This window comes from Dendrobates tinctorius, unplaced genomic scaffold (genome assembly GCF_039654945.1).
Source record: "Dendrobates tinctorius isolate UK_male_01 unplaced genomic scaffold, ASM3965494v1 ptg000059l, whole genome shotgun sequence".
NCBI classification, from domain to species: Eukaryota; Metazoa; Chordata; class Amphibia; order Anura; family Dendrobatidae; genus Dendrobates; species Dendrobates tinctorius.
The window spans coordinates 22,434,784-22,453,296 of record NW_027361727.1 but is presented as its reverse complement, the minus strand read 5'-3'; the positions used below and the strand labels follow the sequence as shown (position 1 = coordinate 22,453,296).

General features: G+C 41.2%; 1 protein-coding gene across 1 annotated transcript in view; it reads left to right on the top strand.

Annotated features, from left to right (window-relative positions):
* LOC141092257 (uncharacterized) overlaps positions 1 to 18,513 on the top strand; it is a 106,055-nt gene that overhangs the window by 48,763 nt on the left and 38,779 nt on the right. Inside the window, exons 9-17 of the mRNA XM_073578252.1 lie at positions 1,651 to 1,670; positions 2,022 to 2,055; positions 3,524 to 3,537; positions 5,093 to 5,129; positions 7,006 to 7,025; positions 7,951 to 7,984; positions 10,482 to 10,498; positions 13,654 to 13,690; positions 17,634 to 17,653. Coding sequence (XP_073434353.1) covers positions 1,651 to 1,670; positions 2,022 to 2,055; positions 3,524 to 3,537; positions 5,093 to 5,129; positions 7,006 to 7,025; positions 7,951 to 7,984; positions 10,482 to 10,498; positions 13,654 to 13,690; positions 17,634 to 17,653 — 233 coding nt within the window. The remainder of the gene's footprint in view (positions 1 to 1,650; positions 1,671 to 2,021; positions 2,056 to 3,523; positions 3,538 to 5,092; positions 5,130 to 7,005; positions 7,026 to 7,950; positions 7,985 to 10,481; positions 10,499 to 13,653; positions 13,691 to 17,633; positions 17,654 to 18,513) is intronic.

Sequence of the window (18,513 nt, the reverse complement as noted above, 5' to 3'; positions counted from 1 at the left end):
CACAGCCCCCCGGCAGGCCGGCACAGCCCCCCGGCAGGCCGGTACAGACCCCGGGCAGTCCACACAGCCCCCCGGCAGGCCGGCAGAGACCCCCGGAAGGCCCGAAATGACGGCGCATCATGATGCGCACACACCGCGCATCATGATGACGTCAGGCTGTCAATCAACTTTGAACTTCCGATTCTGATGCCGACTTCCGATATTGAAAAAATATCGGAAGTCGGTATCGGAATTCCGATACAGCAAGTATCGGCCGATACCCGATACTTGCGGTATCGGAATGCTCAACACTAACAATGACATGATGCGAACGTTTGGCCTGCCATGCAGCAGAGACACTGAGCTGAGCGTGATAGCACAGCATCAGTGTGTCGCCGAGATGTGAATAAGTTGAGAGGAGTTCATAGCCTCACTGATGTCACCTCATTGATGTCACTGCTAGGGAATGAGAACTTTCTATGCACTCCAGACCCTATCTTTTTCCTCAACTTACCCTTCCCACTCTGGACTAGTCCCAAACATTAATTCTAGCTATCCCTACCATCAGGCAATTCTCATTTTCCACATTACTAACATCTTTAATGCACACTACAGTTCACATTATACATCATAGGTCACATTACAATAATTTACATATTCTCCAAAGAGGAATGTGGGCAATATATCAACCTCCTTATATTTCCCTCTTCTTTAACAAAGTCTTTCCTCGGCCATCCAGATCCTGTAATAAACCAACACACTCCTGCACATAACTTATATCACCAGATGAAAAAAGACATTTGTCCATCCAGTTCAGCCTATATTCCGTCAGAATAAATCCCCAGATCTACGTCCTTCTAAAGAACCTAATAACTGTAAAATACTATATTGTTACGCTCCAGGAAGACATCCAGGCCTCTCTTGAACCCCGCGACTGAGTTCGCCATCACCACCTCCTCAGGCAAGGAATTCCAGATTCTCAATGCCCTAACAGTAAAGAATCCTCTTCTATGTTGTGGAAAAACCTTTTCTCCTCCAGACGCAGAGAATGCCCCCTTGTGACCGTCACCTTCCTTGGTATAAACAGATCCTCGGAGAGATATTTGTATTTTCCCCTTATATACTTATACATGGTTATTAGATCGCTCCTCAGTCGTCTTTTTTCTACACTAAATAATCCTAAGTTTGCTAATCTCTCTGGGTATTGTAGTTCCCCCATCCCCTTTATTAATTTTGTTGCCCTCCTTTGTACCCGCTCTAGTTCAATTATATCCTTCCTGAGCACCGGTGCCCAAAACTGTACACAGTACTCCATGTGCGGTCTAATCAGGGATTTGTACAGAGGTAGTATAATGCTCTCATACTAAGCAGGTGCGATACTGACCAGACTAGGCCACATAGGAAAGAAATCTGGGTGAGATATACCTGCCCTCATCCACTATTCCCACATGATTCTCACAGTGCATTGTGATGTTGTCGTCGTCCATGTTATACAGCAAGAGCAAAATATTCTACATGTTGTTCCCTCAAGGAGTTGTTGATGTGTAACATGTAATTTCTCTAATTACAAAAACTTCAGGCTTCAATTCTTATAATTCCTATAGTAATGTGTCCTTATATTTACTGTGAAGGATTGAAATAATGAACATATTATGTCACGTCTTTTCACAGGTGGAGGAGATGGTTATACTGTAAGTACGTTCTCACCAGACTGGAAGCTGTAGGGCTTTGGCTTTTAATTTTTTTTTTTTTTTAAGTTCTGTTTTTTTATTCTTAATTCAACATTATCCAATGTAAAATACATTTTTTATTTCCACTAAATCACTCCAATGACGTTGAATAATGCTTCTACCAAAAAGAACAAAAAAGCCTAAATAATAAAAATTCTCAATACTAATGCAAAAAAAATAAATCTAATAAGATCAGGATTAAAAACTGCTACTTAATGATTTTCTAATATAGAAGCCGTGCTCAATTTAGTCTTTGGTTGTAATTTGGTACAAAATATGCAGTGACATTTTAAGGCAATTTTTTTCTTTTAGGTTTCAGGTAGCAATGATGGATATGAACAAGGAGGTATTTTACCAACTTTATATTTTGTTTGTCATCAATACAATATTCAACCACAATAAGACAAATGTTTTATATATGTTCTTGTCAGCAATTTTTTTTAAATGTTCCCTCTTCCAGCATCCTAAACAAATCCTTTCTGAGGTTTAGTGTAAAGATCTATAATAGAAGATGCAGCAATTAACTTGGCAAGCCTCAGCCGTATAATAGCACAATGCAAGTAAAGGCAATACAGCACGTATAACAAAGAAAATGAATGGCCAGTGCTAATATGCACCTCAAAGCCACAGTATATGAACAAGAATTTAACAGACTTTTATATAAAAGTGCATAGAAAACCCACACTGCTGAGGATCCCATAAATGATAGACCAGATGAAACCACAATAAAAGCCTTGAATAATACAGATAATAAAGTATGATGCCAAGAAAAGTGCCCCCAAGCACAGTATGTTACCCGCAAAGTGAATTCCTCCACAGTGCCCTACACATGCAAAGAATGATGACCCTCAACCCTCCTGGCAAAGTATGATGACCCTATTACAGTATGATTCTCCTTCTGTAATCCCCACACAGCCTTCCGCAGCCCCACATAGTCCTCCATACAGTATAATGGGCCCTATGTTACTTTCCATACAGTATAATGGCCCCACATAGTGCTCCATACAATATAATGGTCCCTGCATTGCCTTCCACACAGTATAATGGGTTCACATAGTCCTCCATACTGTATAATGCCCCCACGTAGCACTCCATACAGTATAATGGCCCCACATAGTTCTCCATACAGTATATTGGCCCCACATAGTGCTCCATACAATATATTGGCCCCACATAGTCTTCCATACTGCATAATGGACCCACATAGTGCTGTATACAGTAAAATGGCCCCACATTGTGCTCCATACAGTATAATGGCCTCACGTAGCACTCCATACAGTATAATGGCCCCACACAGTGTGCTCCATACAGTATAATGGCCCCACATAGTGCTCCATACAGAATAATGGTCCCCACACAGTGTGCTCCATATATTATAATAGCTCCACATAGTACTCCATACAGTATATTGGCCCCACATAGTCTTCCATACAGAATAATGGCCCCCACATAGTGCTCCATATATTATAATGGCCTCACACACTCCTCCATACAGAATAATGGCTCCGACTAGTGTCGCAAGCCAAATATACTCACCCCAAGAGTCAAACATGTGTAATCTATGACAATGGCATTGAAGTGACACAGTTCGGTGGGGCAACCATTTAGGCTTCCATCGCTTCACTTTGTGATGTATTTTCACAGCTGGGAACCTACTAAAAACCCCTGTCATTGTCTTATTCGTACTTGTATGAAGCCCAATCTGTGGCTGAGCTTCATGCGAGAGCAATAACCTCCCTATGTGTAGAAATGTTTCTTTTTGCTTATTATGAGTGATTCAAATAAAAAAAAATATGTATTTTATCTTTCAACAGAACACAACGATGAGGTAAGTACATTCCTCACCAATGCTGGGTAATGTCTAACATATTGGTATCGCATCTGTATATATTGGATTTGAAGTGTAGAATTTCAGCTATGGGGATTTTACAAATATATTACAATAACCAGTGCCTCCCGAGAAAGTAGAAAAAGTCTCCAAATCAACAGTTTGATACAGAAATAAAAAGAAGGCATTCTCCGGTAGGCTCAGCATCAACAAAATGGTTGGAAGAGCTCGGAAGACAACTAACGTAAATGATTGCAACATCTAACCCCTTTATAACATCTAATCTACCATCCACAATTCAGAGCTGTGTTCACCTATAAATCCAGAGGATTCATCTCAAGTAAAATCAAAAGCACAGCCAAAGAAATAAAAGGAACTTTAAAAATTCCCAAAATAATCCAATTTTTATAAACATAGCAAATAGGCAATGGGTTAGTGTACCTCTACACATAACGATGTCCCAGCGATCCCACCCACGATCCAACGTGGATGGGATCGCTGGGACATTGTTAGCTGATCACATAGACAGCCCCTCCAGCGATCAGGACCAGCGAGCACGCTGGATACCAACGTAAACATCGGGTTTCTAAGGGCTGCGGGACCCTTAAAAACCCGATGTTTACCCTAGATACCAGCATGCATTGCAGGCAGGGTGGGAGGTGGAGGCAGAGCGGCGCACAGACAGACCGGCGTAGCTCTGCTATCTGCTAGTACGGTCTGACAGACTGAAGTAGCAGATAGCAGAGGTACTCCGGTCTGTGCGCTGCTCTGCCTCCACCTCCCGCCCTGCCTGCAGTGCATGCTGGTATCTAGGGTAAACATCGGGTTTCAAAGGGTCCCGCAGCCCTTAGAAACCTGATGTTTACGTTGGTAACCAGCGTGCAGCGTCGCTCATCGCTGGCTTCCGCTGCCACACGCAGCGATGCGCGCTGGCCAGTGGGAGACCAGCGATGAAAAAATGGCCCAGGACGATCCAGCACGATCAGCGATACCCGGCAAAGGGGGGCCGATCGCTGCTGGATGTCACACACAGCGATCTCGCTGGAGAGATCGCTGTGTGTAACGGGCCCTTTAGTCTAGTGCAGCCAATCAGGGAGTGTAAAAGAAGAGGGCAGAAAAAATAGCATATATGTTATGGTTTTTCCATCCTAGCGATAGCAGGTCAGGGCGCACAGCTCATCACTGATGGAAATAGAAAGGCCTAAATTTGATTGTGGAGTATTACTGCAATGGTGAACCATATTAAAATGGGTTAAATAGGTCGGGATCAGGATTGTCTCCGATCCCAGGGATAGGGCGGGCCGGGTGTTGATTGCATAATACAATGACACTCACAAGTAATAACGCTACGCACAGCTCCTGCGCCTGCACTACTCACAGGAACTGCCTGACTCCTCAATATCACAGAGCAGGATGTTAAGGGGTTAATGATTTCCTAATACGCAGACTCTCTAATGAAGAAACTGTGCACATTTTATCCTGTAACTGCAGTTTTGCTATTAACAATACAATAAAGAAATGTTTTCTCATTTAAGATTTTTTTTTTTCCTTAAAGGGTTCATATGTGGAAAGTGAAGGTTACGAATCTACAGGTATTTGCTCCCAATAGTTCGTTACCCTCCACCTTTCTATAAAATCTTCCACTGCCATAAGTCAGATCCCAAAGTTTGTCTGTAGAAACGGCATGGCTGTTTGATTGAGTTTATGTATCACACCCCAAACTATTTCTGTGTGCAAACACAAGTCCAGTAATACCTTTACCTGGTCGATGCGTTCTGCCATTACTGTGAAATCAGCGCTTCAAATGATATGTAAATAAAAGTGTAGAAGTGAAGCCTCTGTCACTCCAGCTCTATTCCCCGCCATGCGCTGCCTCCAGTCCTCCTGTTTGAATAACAGCCTCTATGCTGTGTGATTTCAGGCAAATGAGCCATCACTCAAGCAGTAATGGAGGAATAGACTGGCCGTGTAAAGGCATTACTGGGCTTTAATTTGAAGAGCTATATGCACATTTAAATAGTTGGGAGATGAAATCCTGCTGACAGATTCCCTTTAAAGGGAATCTGTCACCTCATTTTTCCGATATGAGATGCGGCCACCGCCATCAGGAGCTTATCTATGGCATTCTGTAATGCTGTAGATAAGCCCCGATGTAACCTGAAAGATAAGAAAAACGAGTTAGTTTATACTCACCTGGGGGGGGCGGTCCGTCCGGCGCCTCCCATCTTCCTTCTTACTTCTTCCGCGGCTCCTGCGCCGGCGTACTATATCTGCCCTAAATGTTGAGATTGACTTTTAGGATCGCTGCTTCCAATACATGGTGCTAGAGTTCAAGTTCTTTTCTCTTTGCATATATTACCATGTTTGTAGCAATTATATAGTGTTTTTGGAACTGATTTGCCTCAAAAAGATGCTTCCAAAACTCCTTAAGCATATAAACTTACAATAAGAGCACAGTCAGATGGCCGTATAACACGGACAGCGATCGTATAGCAATGCTCGTACTGACCGGCAGCTCTCCTTACCCCAGCGTGACAGCTGCATAGAAATACATGCTGTCTTGCTCAGGTCAGGAGAGCTGCCGGTCAGTCCGAGCATTGCAGTGCAATCATCGTCCATGTTATCCGGCCGTCTGACTGCGCCCTAAAAGTAGCTCCCTGCCCAGTGAGAGCAAACTACTCCACATGTTGCTCCTGCAAGGAGTTGTTGATGTGTAAAGCTAGTTTCACACTAGTTACTGGGCGCAGCGCATGGCCGCCGCTAAGCTCCGCCCCCGGCCGTGCCTCCTCCTATGGGCGCATGACGCTGCATGCGACCAGCGTACCCTATATTATTATTATTGGTACACTTTTGCCGGTGCATCCGCCCTTTTGGCGCTGCGCCGACGTGCGCCAAATGCACTGTGGGGGCGCGGCCAGGGGCGGAGCTTAGCGGCGGCCATGCGCTGCGCCCGGTAACTCTAGTGTGAAACTAGCCTTACACATCAACAACTCCTTGTAGGAGCAACATGTGGAGTAGTTTGCTCTCACTGGGCAGGGAGCTACTTTTAGGGCGCAGTCAGACGGCCGGTTAACATGGACGATGATTGCACTGCAATGCTCGGACTGACCGGCAGCTCTCCTGACCTGAGCAAGACAGCATGTATTTCTATGCAGCTGTCACACTGGGGTAAGGAGAGCTGCCGGTCAGTACGAGCATTGCTATACGATCGCTAAATATAGCGTACGCTGGTCGCATGCAGCGTCATGCGCCCATAGGAGGAGCTGACCGGAGGGGGCGCAGCCGGGGGCGGAGCTTAGCCGCGGCCGTGCGCTGCGCCCGGTAACGCTAGTGTGAAACTAGCCTCAAATGTAATTTCTGTGTTTACAAACTTCAAGCTTCAATTCTTATAATTCCTATAGTAATGTGTCCTTATATTTACTGTGAAGGATTGAAATAATGAACATATTATATCTCGTCTCTTCACAGGTGGAGGAGATGGTTATATTGTAAGTACGTTCTCACCAGACTCAAAGCTGTAGAGCTTGGCGTTCAATATATAGAGTTGTGCTCAAAACGTTTACATACCCCGGCAGGATTTTTGCTTTCTTGGCCTTTCTTCAGAGAATATGAATGATAACACGAACCTCATCCACAACTACCACAAAACACTTCAAGCTGTCATTGACGGTAGAGGGGGCAATACACGGTATTAAGAAATGGGGGATGTGAACTTTTGATCAGGGTCATTTGGATGTTTTGGGGTTGTCATTATGATTTATAAAGAGAAAACACAGTAGTTGGCAAAAAATGGCTTCACCCAACCACTAACCATGAGTGGAGGAAAAGTTTTGGTGTCATCATTTGTATTCTCTGAAAAAAGGTCAAGAAAGCAAAAATTCTTCCGGGGTATGTCAACTTTTGAGAACAACTGTACATACAAGACAAGTGCTTCTGACAAAATTAAAATATCATCAAAAAGTTAATTTATTTCCGAAGCCATAATCATCAACATTAATAAAAAATAAACACTAGGAATAGATCACTCTGTAATAACTCTATAGAATATATGAGTTCCACTTTTTGTACTGAAGAACTAAAATATATTATTTTTTTGATGATATTCTAATTTTGTGAGAAGCACCTGTATATATTTTTTAACATTTTATTTTTTATTCTTGATTCAACATTATCCAATGTATAATACATCTTGTAATTTCACTATATTATTCTAATAATGTTGAATAATACTTATATCAAAAAGAACAAAAAAAATCCTCAGTGCAAATGCAAAAAATAAAATATAATTATACAACTGCTAATTAATGATTTTCTAATATAGAAGAGCTCTAAGAGCAGAAACCATGCTCAATTTAAGTTAGATTGTAATTTGGTACAAAATATGCAGACAAACTTTTATGCAATTTTTTTTAGGATTCAGGTGACGATCATGGATATGAACATGAAGGTATTTAATGCACATTATATTTAGCTTGTCATCAATACAATCTACAACCACAATCAGACAAATGCTTCACATATGATCTTATAAGGGACCTGTCAGCAACTTTGACAAGTTCCTTCTTCCAGCATCCTAAATAAATACTGCCCCAATGTACAAGAATATAACTACTATAATACTACCACTATGTACAAGAATATAACTAGTATAATACTGCCCCTATGTACAAGAATATAACTGCTATAATACTGCCCCCTATGTACAATAATATAACTACTATAATACTGCCCCCTATGTACAAGAATATAACTACTATAATACTGCTCCTATGTACAAAAATATAACTACTATAATATTGCCCCTATGTACAAGATTATAACTACTATAATACTGCCCCCTATGTACAAGAATATAACTACTATTATACTGCCCCTATGTACAAGAATATAACTACTATAATACTGCCCCTATGTACAAGAATATAACTACTATAATACTGCCCCTATGTACAAGAATATAACTACTATAATACTGCCACTATGTACAGGAATATAACTACAATAATACTGCTCCTATGTACAAGAATATAACTACTATAATACTGCCCCCTATGTACAATAATATAACCACTATAATACTGTCCCCTATGCACAAGAATATAACTGCTATAATACTGTCCCTACGCACAAGAATATAACTACTATAATACTGCCTCTATGTACAAGAATATAACTACTGTAATACTGCTCCTATGTACAAGAATATAACTACTATAATACTGCCCCCTAGGTACATGAATATAACTACTATAATACTGCCCCCTATGTATAAGAATATAACAAATATAATACTGCCCCTATGTACAAGAATATAACTACTATAATACTGCCACTATGTACAAGAATATAACTACTATAATACTGCCTTTATGTACAAGAATATAACTACTATAATACTGCCACTATGTATAAGAATATAACTACTATAATACTTCCCCCTATATACAAGAATATAACTACTATAATACTGCCTCTATGTACAAGAATATAACTACTATAATGCTGCTCCTATGTACCAGAATATAACTACTATAATACTGCCCCTATGTACAAGAATATAACTACTATAATACTGCCCCCTATGTATAAGAATATAACTACTATAATACTGTGCCCTATGTACAAGAATAGAACTACTATAATAATGCCCCTATATACAAGAATATAACTACTATAATACTGCCCCCTATATACAAGAATATAACTACTATAATACTGCTCCTATGTACAAGAATATAACTACTATAATACTGCCTCTATGTTCAAGAATATAACTACTATAATACTGCCCCCTATGTACAAGAATATAACTACTATAATACTGCCCCCTATGTACAAGAATATAACTACTATAATACTGCCCCCTATGTACAAGAATATAACTACTATAATACTGCCCCTATGTACAAGAATATAACTACTATAATACTGCCTCTATGTACAAGAATATAACTACTATAATACTGCTCCTATGTAGAAGAATATAACTACTATAATACTGCCCCTATGTTCAAGAATATAACTACTATAATACTGCCTCCTATGTACAAGAATATAACTACTATAATACTGCTCCCTATGTACAAGAATATAACTACTATAATACTGCCTCTATGTACAAGAATATAACTACTATAATACTGCTCCTATGTACAAGAATATAACTACTATAATACTGGCCCTATGTACAACAATATAACTACTATAATACTGCTCCTATGTAGAAGAATATAACTACTATAATACTGCCCCTATGTTCAAGAATATAACTACTATAATACTGCCTCCTATGTACAAGAATATAACTACTATAATACTGCTCCCTATGTACAAGAATATAACTACTATAATACTGCTCCTATGTACAAGAATATAACTACTATAATACTGCTCCTATGTACAAGAATATAACTACTATAATACTGCCCCTATATACAAGAATATAACTACTATAATACTGCTCCTATGTACAAGAATATAACTACTATAATACTGGCCCTATGTACAAGAATATAACTACTATAATACTGCTCCTATGTACAAGAATATAACTACTATAATACTGCTCCCTATGTACAAGAATATAACTACTATAATGCTGCCCCTATGTACAAGAATATAACTAATATAATACTGCCCCTATGTACAAGAATATAACTACTATAATACTGCTCCCTATGTACAAGAATATAACTACTATAATACTGCTCCCTATGTACAAGAATATAACTACTATAATACTGCCTCTATGTACAAGAATATAACTACTATAATACTGCCCCTATGTACAAGAATATAACTACTATAATACAGCTCCCTATATATAAGAATACAATCTGTGGCTGAGCTTCATGAGAGCATTAACCTCCCTATGTGTAGAAATGTTTTTTTTTTGCTTATTATGAGTCACTCAAGTTAAAAGAAATATATATTTTGTCTTCTAGCAGGATACAATGATGAGGTAAGTACATTCCTCACCAGTGCTGGGTAATGTATAATATATGGGTGCTTTATCTGTATCATATACAGTTGGGTCCAGAAGTATTTGGACAGTCACATAATTTAGTTTCTGTTCCCAATTAAACTGGATTTGAAGTGTAGAATTTCAGCTATGGGGGTTTTACAAATATATTACAATAACAAATGCCTCCCGAGAAAGAAGACAGAGTCTCCAAATCAACAGCTTGATACACAATAAAAATGAATATGCAAATATTATTATTTGCATATTCGTATTTCCCAGGGAGCAATGCACCTAGGATTTCACTGATTGAGCGCCTTTGCCGGCTGCTGCAGTGTTTTCTTTGACTGGTCTCCTTGAGGTCAGTGATTGTTTCTGATGTTGGTCTACTAGGCATTGCTCCAACCTAGCCAGAATCCTACTCCACACTGATGAGGGGTAACACCCCGAAACCGCTGTCTGTGGATGGATACCTGGCCTTGGTATTTCCCTTGTCATATCTGTAAACTCATAAAGAGCTGGATATTGACTTAAAGGGCCACTTAATATGGTGGTAATGGTGGTTTCCGAAAGGAACCACTCCTTGGCTGGGTCCTTCCCTGGAGGAAGATCTGGCTAGTCCCGTGTTTGAGACTCTTAAATGAGGCTCCACGGACTTTATTTGCATATTCGTATTTCCCAGGGAGCAATGCACCTAGGATTTCACTGATTGAGCGCCTTTGCCGGCTGCCGCAGTGTTTTCTTTGACTGGTCTCCCTGAGGTCAATGATTGTTTCGTGACAATAAAAATGAAGGAATTCTCCGTCAGGCTCAGCATCAACAAAATGGTTGGAAGAGCATATTTGCATATTTAAATTCCCAAGGGAGCATTGCATGTTCTATAAGTCTCCATATGCTGACTTCACATTCTCCCCAAGCAGAAACCTTACCCTTTACATTACTTTATCAGAGCACACAGAATATTTTGGAAGGGGCCAAGTCTGTATTTGATGATAAGTTCTTCAGTAGTCTAACATGAAAACCATATCCTAAAACTAAACTTTATTTAAACCGTTAAAATATTATCACAGACAAATTTATCGAAAAATTGCAACCAGACGGTCCAATATTAGTAGATATTAACAATAGGCCCTATTACACCCTTCCTACCAGCGGAGGTTGGCACCCTCGCGTCACGTAGTGACTTGTCCTGTGTGACGCGACCAGCAGGTCGGTAACTAAAACAACAAGACAAACAAGGGAACTCTGGGGACACAGTTACAACAGTGGCCCTACAATAGGGAACGGGGACATGGACACCTCCTGCACTCTCCTGAGGCTGTGCCCCTGAACATTCCTCACATTCCCTATACAGGTTCTTTCAACCTGTCGCCGACCAGGATACCTCAGTCCCTCACTAGCCCTGCACCTATCCCTTACTAGGGAACTCTCTAGTGCGGACACTGGTCCCACCGCTGTACTAATATAACACCAGGAAAAATAACGAACAGGGGAAAACAAACAATTTAGCCTTCTCTGTTGCCAATGCTCCTGAGGCAACAGAGTACGGCACCCGGATACAGCTTCCAACTGAACAGCTGAGCACCAAAGCTCTAGATTAGCTGCAAAGCACTGCTCCAAATAGCTCCTCTCTCCTCCAAGCTTGGTTCGGGAAGGACCAGTATCACCAACCGTGATCCAGAGCACCTGACACCCTTTTATAGGAAGGAGGAGAGGGTTAACACCTGCTGGCTAATTTAAACATGTAGTAACCCCAGCGGCCACCGGGAGCAAAAACCCATTAGCGGCAACTAAGGTTGTAATAATACTGGCGGTCACCGGGGGCAAAAACCCATTAGCAGCCACTAAGGTTGTAATAACCCCAGCGGCCACCGGGGGCAAAAACCCATTAGCAGCCACTAAGGTTGTAATAATACCGGCAGCCACCAGGGGCAAAAACTAACATTAAGCCACAGGCTTGAAGGAAAAAAAAGGTTAAATGTGAGCCCAGATCTGCCACAGACCCAAACATGGATTGTGACACGTAGCTTGAACGCAATGTGACGCCCCCTGCTCACCCTGAATGCACCTAGATGTCCCTATTTAAACAGGATAATGAAAAGATAAATTGTATTTCTTAGGTATTGCCCTCCAGGCATTAATGGTGTCCCCACATATTAGTGATCCTTTATAGTGTGGATCCCAAAGTTCATGGTGGGCACAAATATTTTTGATTCCGATTGTAAATTTGTGTTGCACACCAAATCTAAGATACGTTCAATTATACAGACTAAGTTTTAACTTCTTATATTTGGCAGGTTTATCCCACATCCACCATAGCTGCCATTAGTGTTTGGAATTGGATATGTGGCCTTTTGAAATGTCATAACAGTGGGGGTAGTCTGAGCGAGATGCAAATGTTCATTTTTATTAGATGTTTCCTTCTAGAGTTGATAGAATTGATCCGCTGCCCATTGACTTCAAGTCGAATTTCATGAAATTTGAAGATTTTGGCGAATTCAAATATTTTTGCAATTTAGTTCATGCAAATTGATAAAGTAATGCCTGACGCCATTTTACACATTGCCAAACATTGCATCAGCCAGAGATCGGACTCAAGTGGAGTCAGGCATGGCTGCGAAGACATCGCCATAACGCCTTGTGGTTATCACATCAGGTAGGCTAGCGCAGCCAATCAGGGGGGGACTATCACAGATGAGGGCAGAGAAAATAGCATATATTTTAGGGTTTTTCAGCCCAGCGATAGCAGGTCAGGGCGCACAGTTCATCAACACAAATGGAAATAGAAAGGCCTAAATTTGATTGCGGCGTATTACTGCAGTGGTGAACCATACTGAAAATGGGAGTGGTAGTAAGGGGGTTAAATAGCTAGGGTTCAGGATTGTCTCCCATGCCAGGGATAGAGCGGGTTGTTGATTGCATAATACAATGACATCCACAAGTAATAACGCTACGCACAGCTCCTGCGCCTGCACTTCTCACAGGAACTGCCTGACTCCTCAATATCACAGAGCAGGGTGTTAAGGGGTTAATCATTCCCTAATACACAGAATCTCTAATGAAGAAACTGTGCACATTTTATGCTGTAACTGCAGTTGTGTTATTGAAAATACAATAAAGAAATGTTTTCTAAGATATTTTTTTTTTCCTTAAAGGATTCATATGTGGAAAGTGAAGGTTACGAACCTCCAGGTATTTGCGCCCAATAGTTCGTTACCCTCCACCTTTCTATAAAATCTTCCACTACCGTAAGTCAGATCCCAAAGTTTGTCTGTGGAAGCTGCATGACTGTGTGCTTGACTTTACGCACCTGTTGGCAATGGATGCGGCTGAAAGTCCTAAACTTAATTGTTAGGCATGGACGGTCCCCATAATCTTGGCAGTATAGTGTGTATAAGGTAGAAGGAGAATTGTAGATAGCAGACCATCCAGGTAAAAATCACACAAGTTTATTTAGTCCATAGTTAAAAGAAAAACCACATAAAAACAACCTGATGCGTTTCTGGTGCAGTGTGCACCCTTAGCCATAGGAAGACTAAGAAACGCATCAGGTTGTTTTTATGCATTTTTTCTATTAGCTATGGACCAGATAAACTTGTATGATTTTTACCTGGATGGTCTGCTATCTACAATTTTCTTTCTACCTTATCTAGTGCTGTGTTCACCAGCGGGATTAGCACCCCCCCAGCTTTATCCCTGCCACCTCTCAGAATTTGGATTCCAGCATTGAGACTGCCTACCTTCCTCTCCATGCCTTCTTATCTGGGCTGCCACTAGGAATTTTGGGGCCCCATACTGGCAAAATTTTGGGGGCCCCCTTGAGACTCCACCCAGGCTCCACCCCAGGCCCACCTCCACCCCTCGAACTGTCCACAGTCCCACCGCTCTCTCTTGGAAAAACTCCACTTCTCACCAATCACACATTAACAGTTCCCATCACCAGATCACACATATAGCCAGCAGCTTTTGATTTGGCCAAAAGATTTTTAAAGCCGCCACCCACTACAAGGTAGACTTGTTTGGCCAGGCCCTACTCTACTCCAACCTATTAAACATTTGTTAAAATATCCAATGCAATTTAGGTATATTTTTATTTATTTTTCAATTTTTAAAATGACCAATAATGTCACATACAGAGGACAAATACCACTGCACCATGACCAGACACCATATTACTACCACAGTGACCTATAATACCACATGCAAGGAACAAATACTGCCACACCATGTGCAGACCACATATTACCACCTCAGTGACGGAATAATATCACATACAAGGAACAAATACCACTGCACCATGTCCAGACCACATATTACCACCACATGGTGACCAATAATACCACATACAAGGAACAAATACCATCACACCTTGACCAGACCACATGTTACCACCACATAGTGACCAAATAATAGCACATACAAGGAACAAATACCGCCACACCATGGCCAGACAACATATTACCACCACATAGTGACTGAAAACTACTTCCCGTTCTGGCGGAGAAAATTGCGCAGGAGCCCACACCAGTTTTTTACATGAATTAATCCTTTAATTTAACACCTACAGCTCCAAAATTTTACACATACACTACTAACAGTATTAGTGAGGGATATAAATAAATCTAACAGATATACAATGGTTTACTTTATGTAGACCATGTCTCATACCCTGTCGGGTTCTGTAATGATTTTACAGAAGCCAACAATTGAATTATCACCTATTCTGCTATGTAGCTCTGTATGAAATATAAATATATACCGTATATATATATATATATATATATATATATACACACACAGTATATATACTGTATGTTTTCACGAATATTTGAGCCCATGGATCCATTATATGTCTATTTTGCAAGCCGGCGAGAAAATCTCGCCATACGGATGCCATATGGATGTCACACGGATGCTTAGATGTGAGAAAATAGCACCCTCGCATTGCATACGGATGACATACAGATCACTGTTCAGGGAACATTGCTGCGATTTTCGTCCGTATTTTTATACATTGTGTGTGACTCCAGCCTTATTATACATTTCAATCCTCCGGGTTCTTTGTCCCGGTGTCGCACCACAGGTCAGATTTTGTATATAATCGTTCTTAGCCACTCCAGATCTGTAAATGCCCTTAACATATATCCAAGCTTTTCCTAAGAGCAATCATCCCCCACATACATCTGACCTGTGCTGCCACATTAGTGCAGAGTTCCCGGACAGGCGACATGTGTTACCTGTCACTTCCAGCACTTCATTTGCCTAACCTACATCACTTTCACAAATCATTGTCATTTATTTGATGTATTAAAAATGTGTGTGAAAATTTTGTACACTTTTTTACACAGTTTTTTTTATGTGACTTTTCAACAAATACTGATCCAATATCCACCTTGAAAAAAAATTTCTTTGAATGTTTCCTATCCATCACTACGAGACATGTGCCTAGAGCGCACATTGTGCTGTTTATTTTCAAAAATAAAAAATTAAAAGAAGCAACATATTAATTATTGAGGTGTTTCTGTTTGAAAAAATTCTCCAAATTTGTCTTCAGAATCAAAAGAGACAAACAAAAAAATGCTGCATGCACAAACGTGTCAACACAACCAAAAATGCATCCAAAAATAGTTTTCCAAGATTTTTCTGTCCGTTTTTCAGCTAGAAAATCCATGTAAATAAAATCAGAGTAGTTATAAATGGTATGTTCATTAAATGTGATAAAGTCAGTAGTGGGGACCACAAGTATCTAATCACAAGCAGTGAGGGCCACAAGTATCTGTATCCGGAGCATTGGGGACCACAAGTATCTGTATCAGGAGCAGTGGGGACCACAAGTATCTGTATCTGGAGCATTGGGGACCACAAGTATCTGTATCCGGAGCATTGGGGACCACAAGTATCTGTATCAGGAGCATTGGGGACCACAAGTATCTGTATCAGGAGCATTGGGGACCACAAGTATCTGTATCCGGAGCATTGGGGACCACAAGTATCTGTATCAGGAGCATTGGGGACCACAAGTATCTGTATCAGGAGCATTGGGGACCACAAGTATCTGTATCAGGAGCATTGGGGACCACAAGTATCTGTATCAGGAGCAGTGGGGACCACAAGTATCTGTATCTGGAGCATTGGGGACCACAAGTATCTGTATCCGGAACATTGGGGACCACAAGTATCTGTATCAGGAGCATTGGGGACCACAAGTATCTGTATCAGGAGCAGTGGGGACCACAAGTATCTGTATCTGGAGCATTGGGGACCACAAGTATCTGTATCTGGAGCATTGGGGACCACAAGTATCTGTATCAGGAGCATTGGGGACCACAAGTATCTGTATCAGGAGCATTGGGGACCACAAGTATCTGTATCAGGAGCATTGGGGACCACAAGTATCTGTATCAGGAGCATTGGGGACCACAAGTATCTGTATCCGGAGCATTGGGGACCACAAGTATCTGTATCCGGAGCATTGGGGACCACAAGTATCTGTATCAGGAGCAGTGGGGACCACAAGTATCTGTATCAGGAGCAGTGGGGACCACAGGGATCTGTATCACAAGCAGTGAGGGCCACAAGAATCTGTTCTGGTAGCAGTAGGGACCACAGGGATCTGTACTGGGAGCAGTGGGAACCAAAATTATCTGTACCGGGAGCAGTGAGGACCACAAGGATTTGTACCGGGAGCAATAGAGACCAGAAGGATCTGTACCGAGAGTAGTGGGGACCACGAGGATCAGTTTAATGGCAGTCAGATGGCCATATTACTTGCCAAAGATCAAACCGCAATGCATGTACTGGCCGTCGGCTTACTTGACCCAAGCATAACAGCTGCATAGAGATACATGCTGTCACACTCGGGTCAGGAGAGCTGGCAGCCAGTATGTGCATTGTGTTGCAATCATCGTCCATGTTATACAGCCGTGTGACTGAGCCCTAAAAGTAGCTCGCTGCCCAGCAAGAGCAAAATACTCCACCTGTTGTTCCCTTAAGAAGTTGTTGATGTGTAACTTGTAATTTCTCTATTTACAAACTTTAATCTTCAAATCTTACAATTCCTATAGTAATGTGTCCTTATACGTATTTACTGTGAAGAATTGAAATAATGAACATATTATATCACGTCTCTTCACAGGCGGAGGAGATGGTTATATTGTAAGTACATTCTCACCACACTGGACGCTGTACAGCTCGTCTCTCTCTCTCTCTCTCTCTCTCTCTATATATATATATATATATATATATATATACAGTACAGACCAAAAGTTTGGACTCACCCTCTCATTCAAAGAGTTTTCTTTATTTTCATGACTATGAAAATTGTAGATTCACTCTGAAGGCATCAAAACTATGAATTACCACATGTGGAATTATATAATTAACAAAAAAGTGTGAAACAATTGAAAATATGTCTTATATTCTAGGTTCTTCAAAGAAGCCACCTTTTGCTTTGATTACTGCTTTGCACACTCTTGGCATTCTCTTGATGATCTTCAAGAGGTAGTCACCGGAAATGGTCTTCCAACAGTCTTGAAGGAGTTCCCAGAGATGCTTAGCACTTGTTGGCCCTTTTGCCTTCACTCTGCGGTCCAGCTCACCCCAAACCATCTCGATTGGGTTCAGATCTGGTGACTGTGGAGGCCAGGTCATCTGGCGTAGCACCCCATCACTCTCTTTCTTGGTCAAATAGCCCTTACACAGCCTGAAGGTGTGTTTGGGGTCATTGTCCTGTTGAAAAATAAATGATGGTCCAACTAAACGCAAACCGGATGGAATACCATGCCGCTGCAAGATGCTGTGGTAGCCATGCTGGTTCAGTATGCCTTCAATTTTGAATAAATCCCCAACAGTGTCACCAGCAAAGCACCCCCACACCATCACACCTCCTCCTTCATGCTTCACGGTGGGAACCAGGCATGTAGAGTCCATCCGTTCACCTTTTCTGCGTCATACAAAGACACGGTGGTTGGAACCAAAGATCTCAAATTTGGACTCATCAGACCAAAGCACAGATT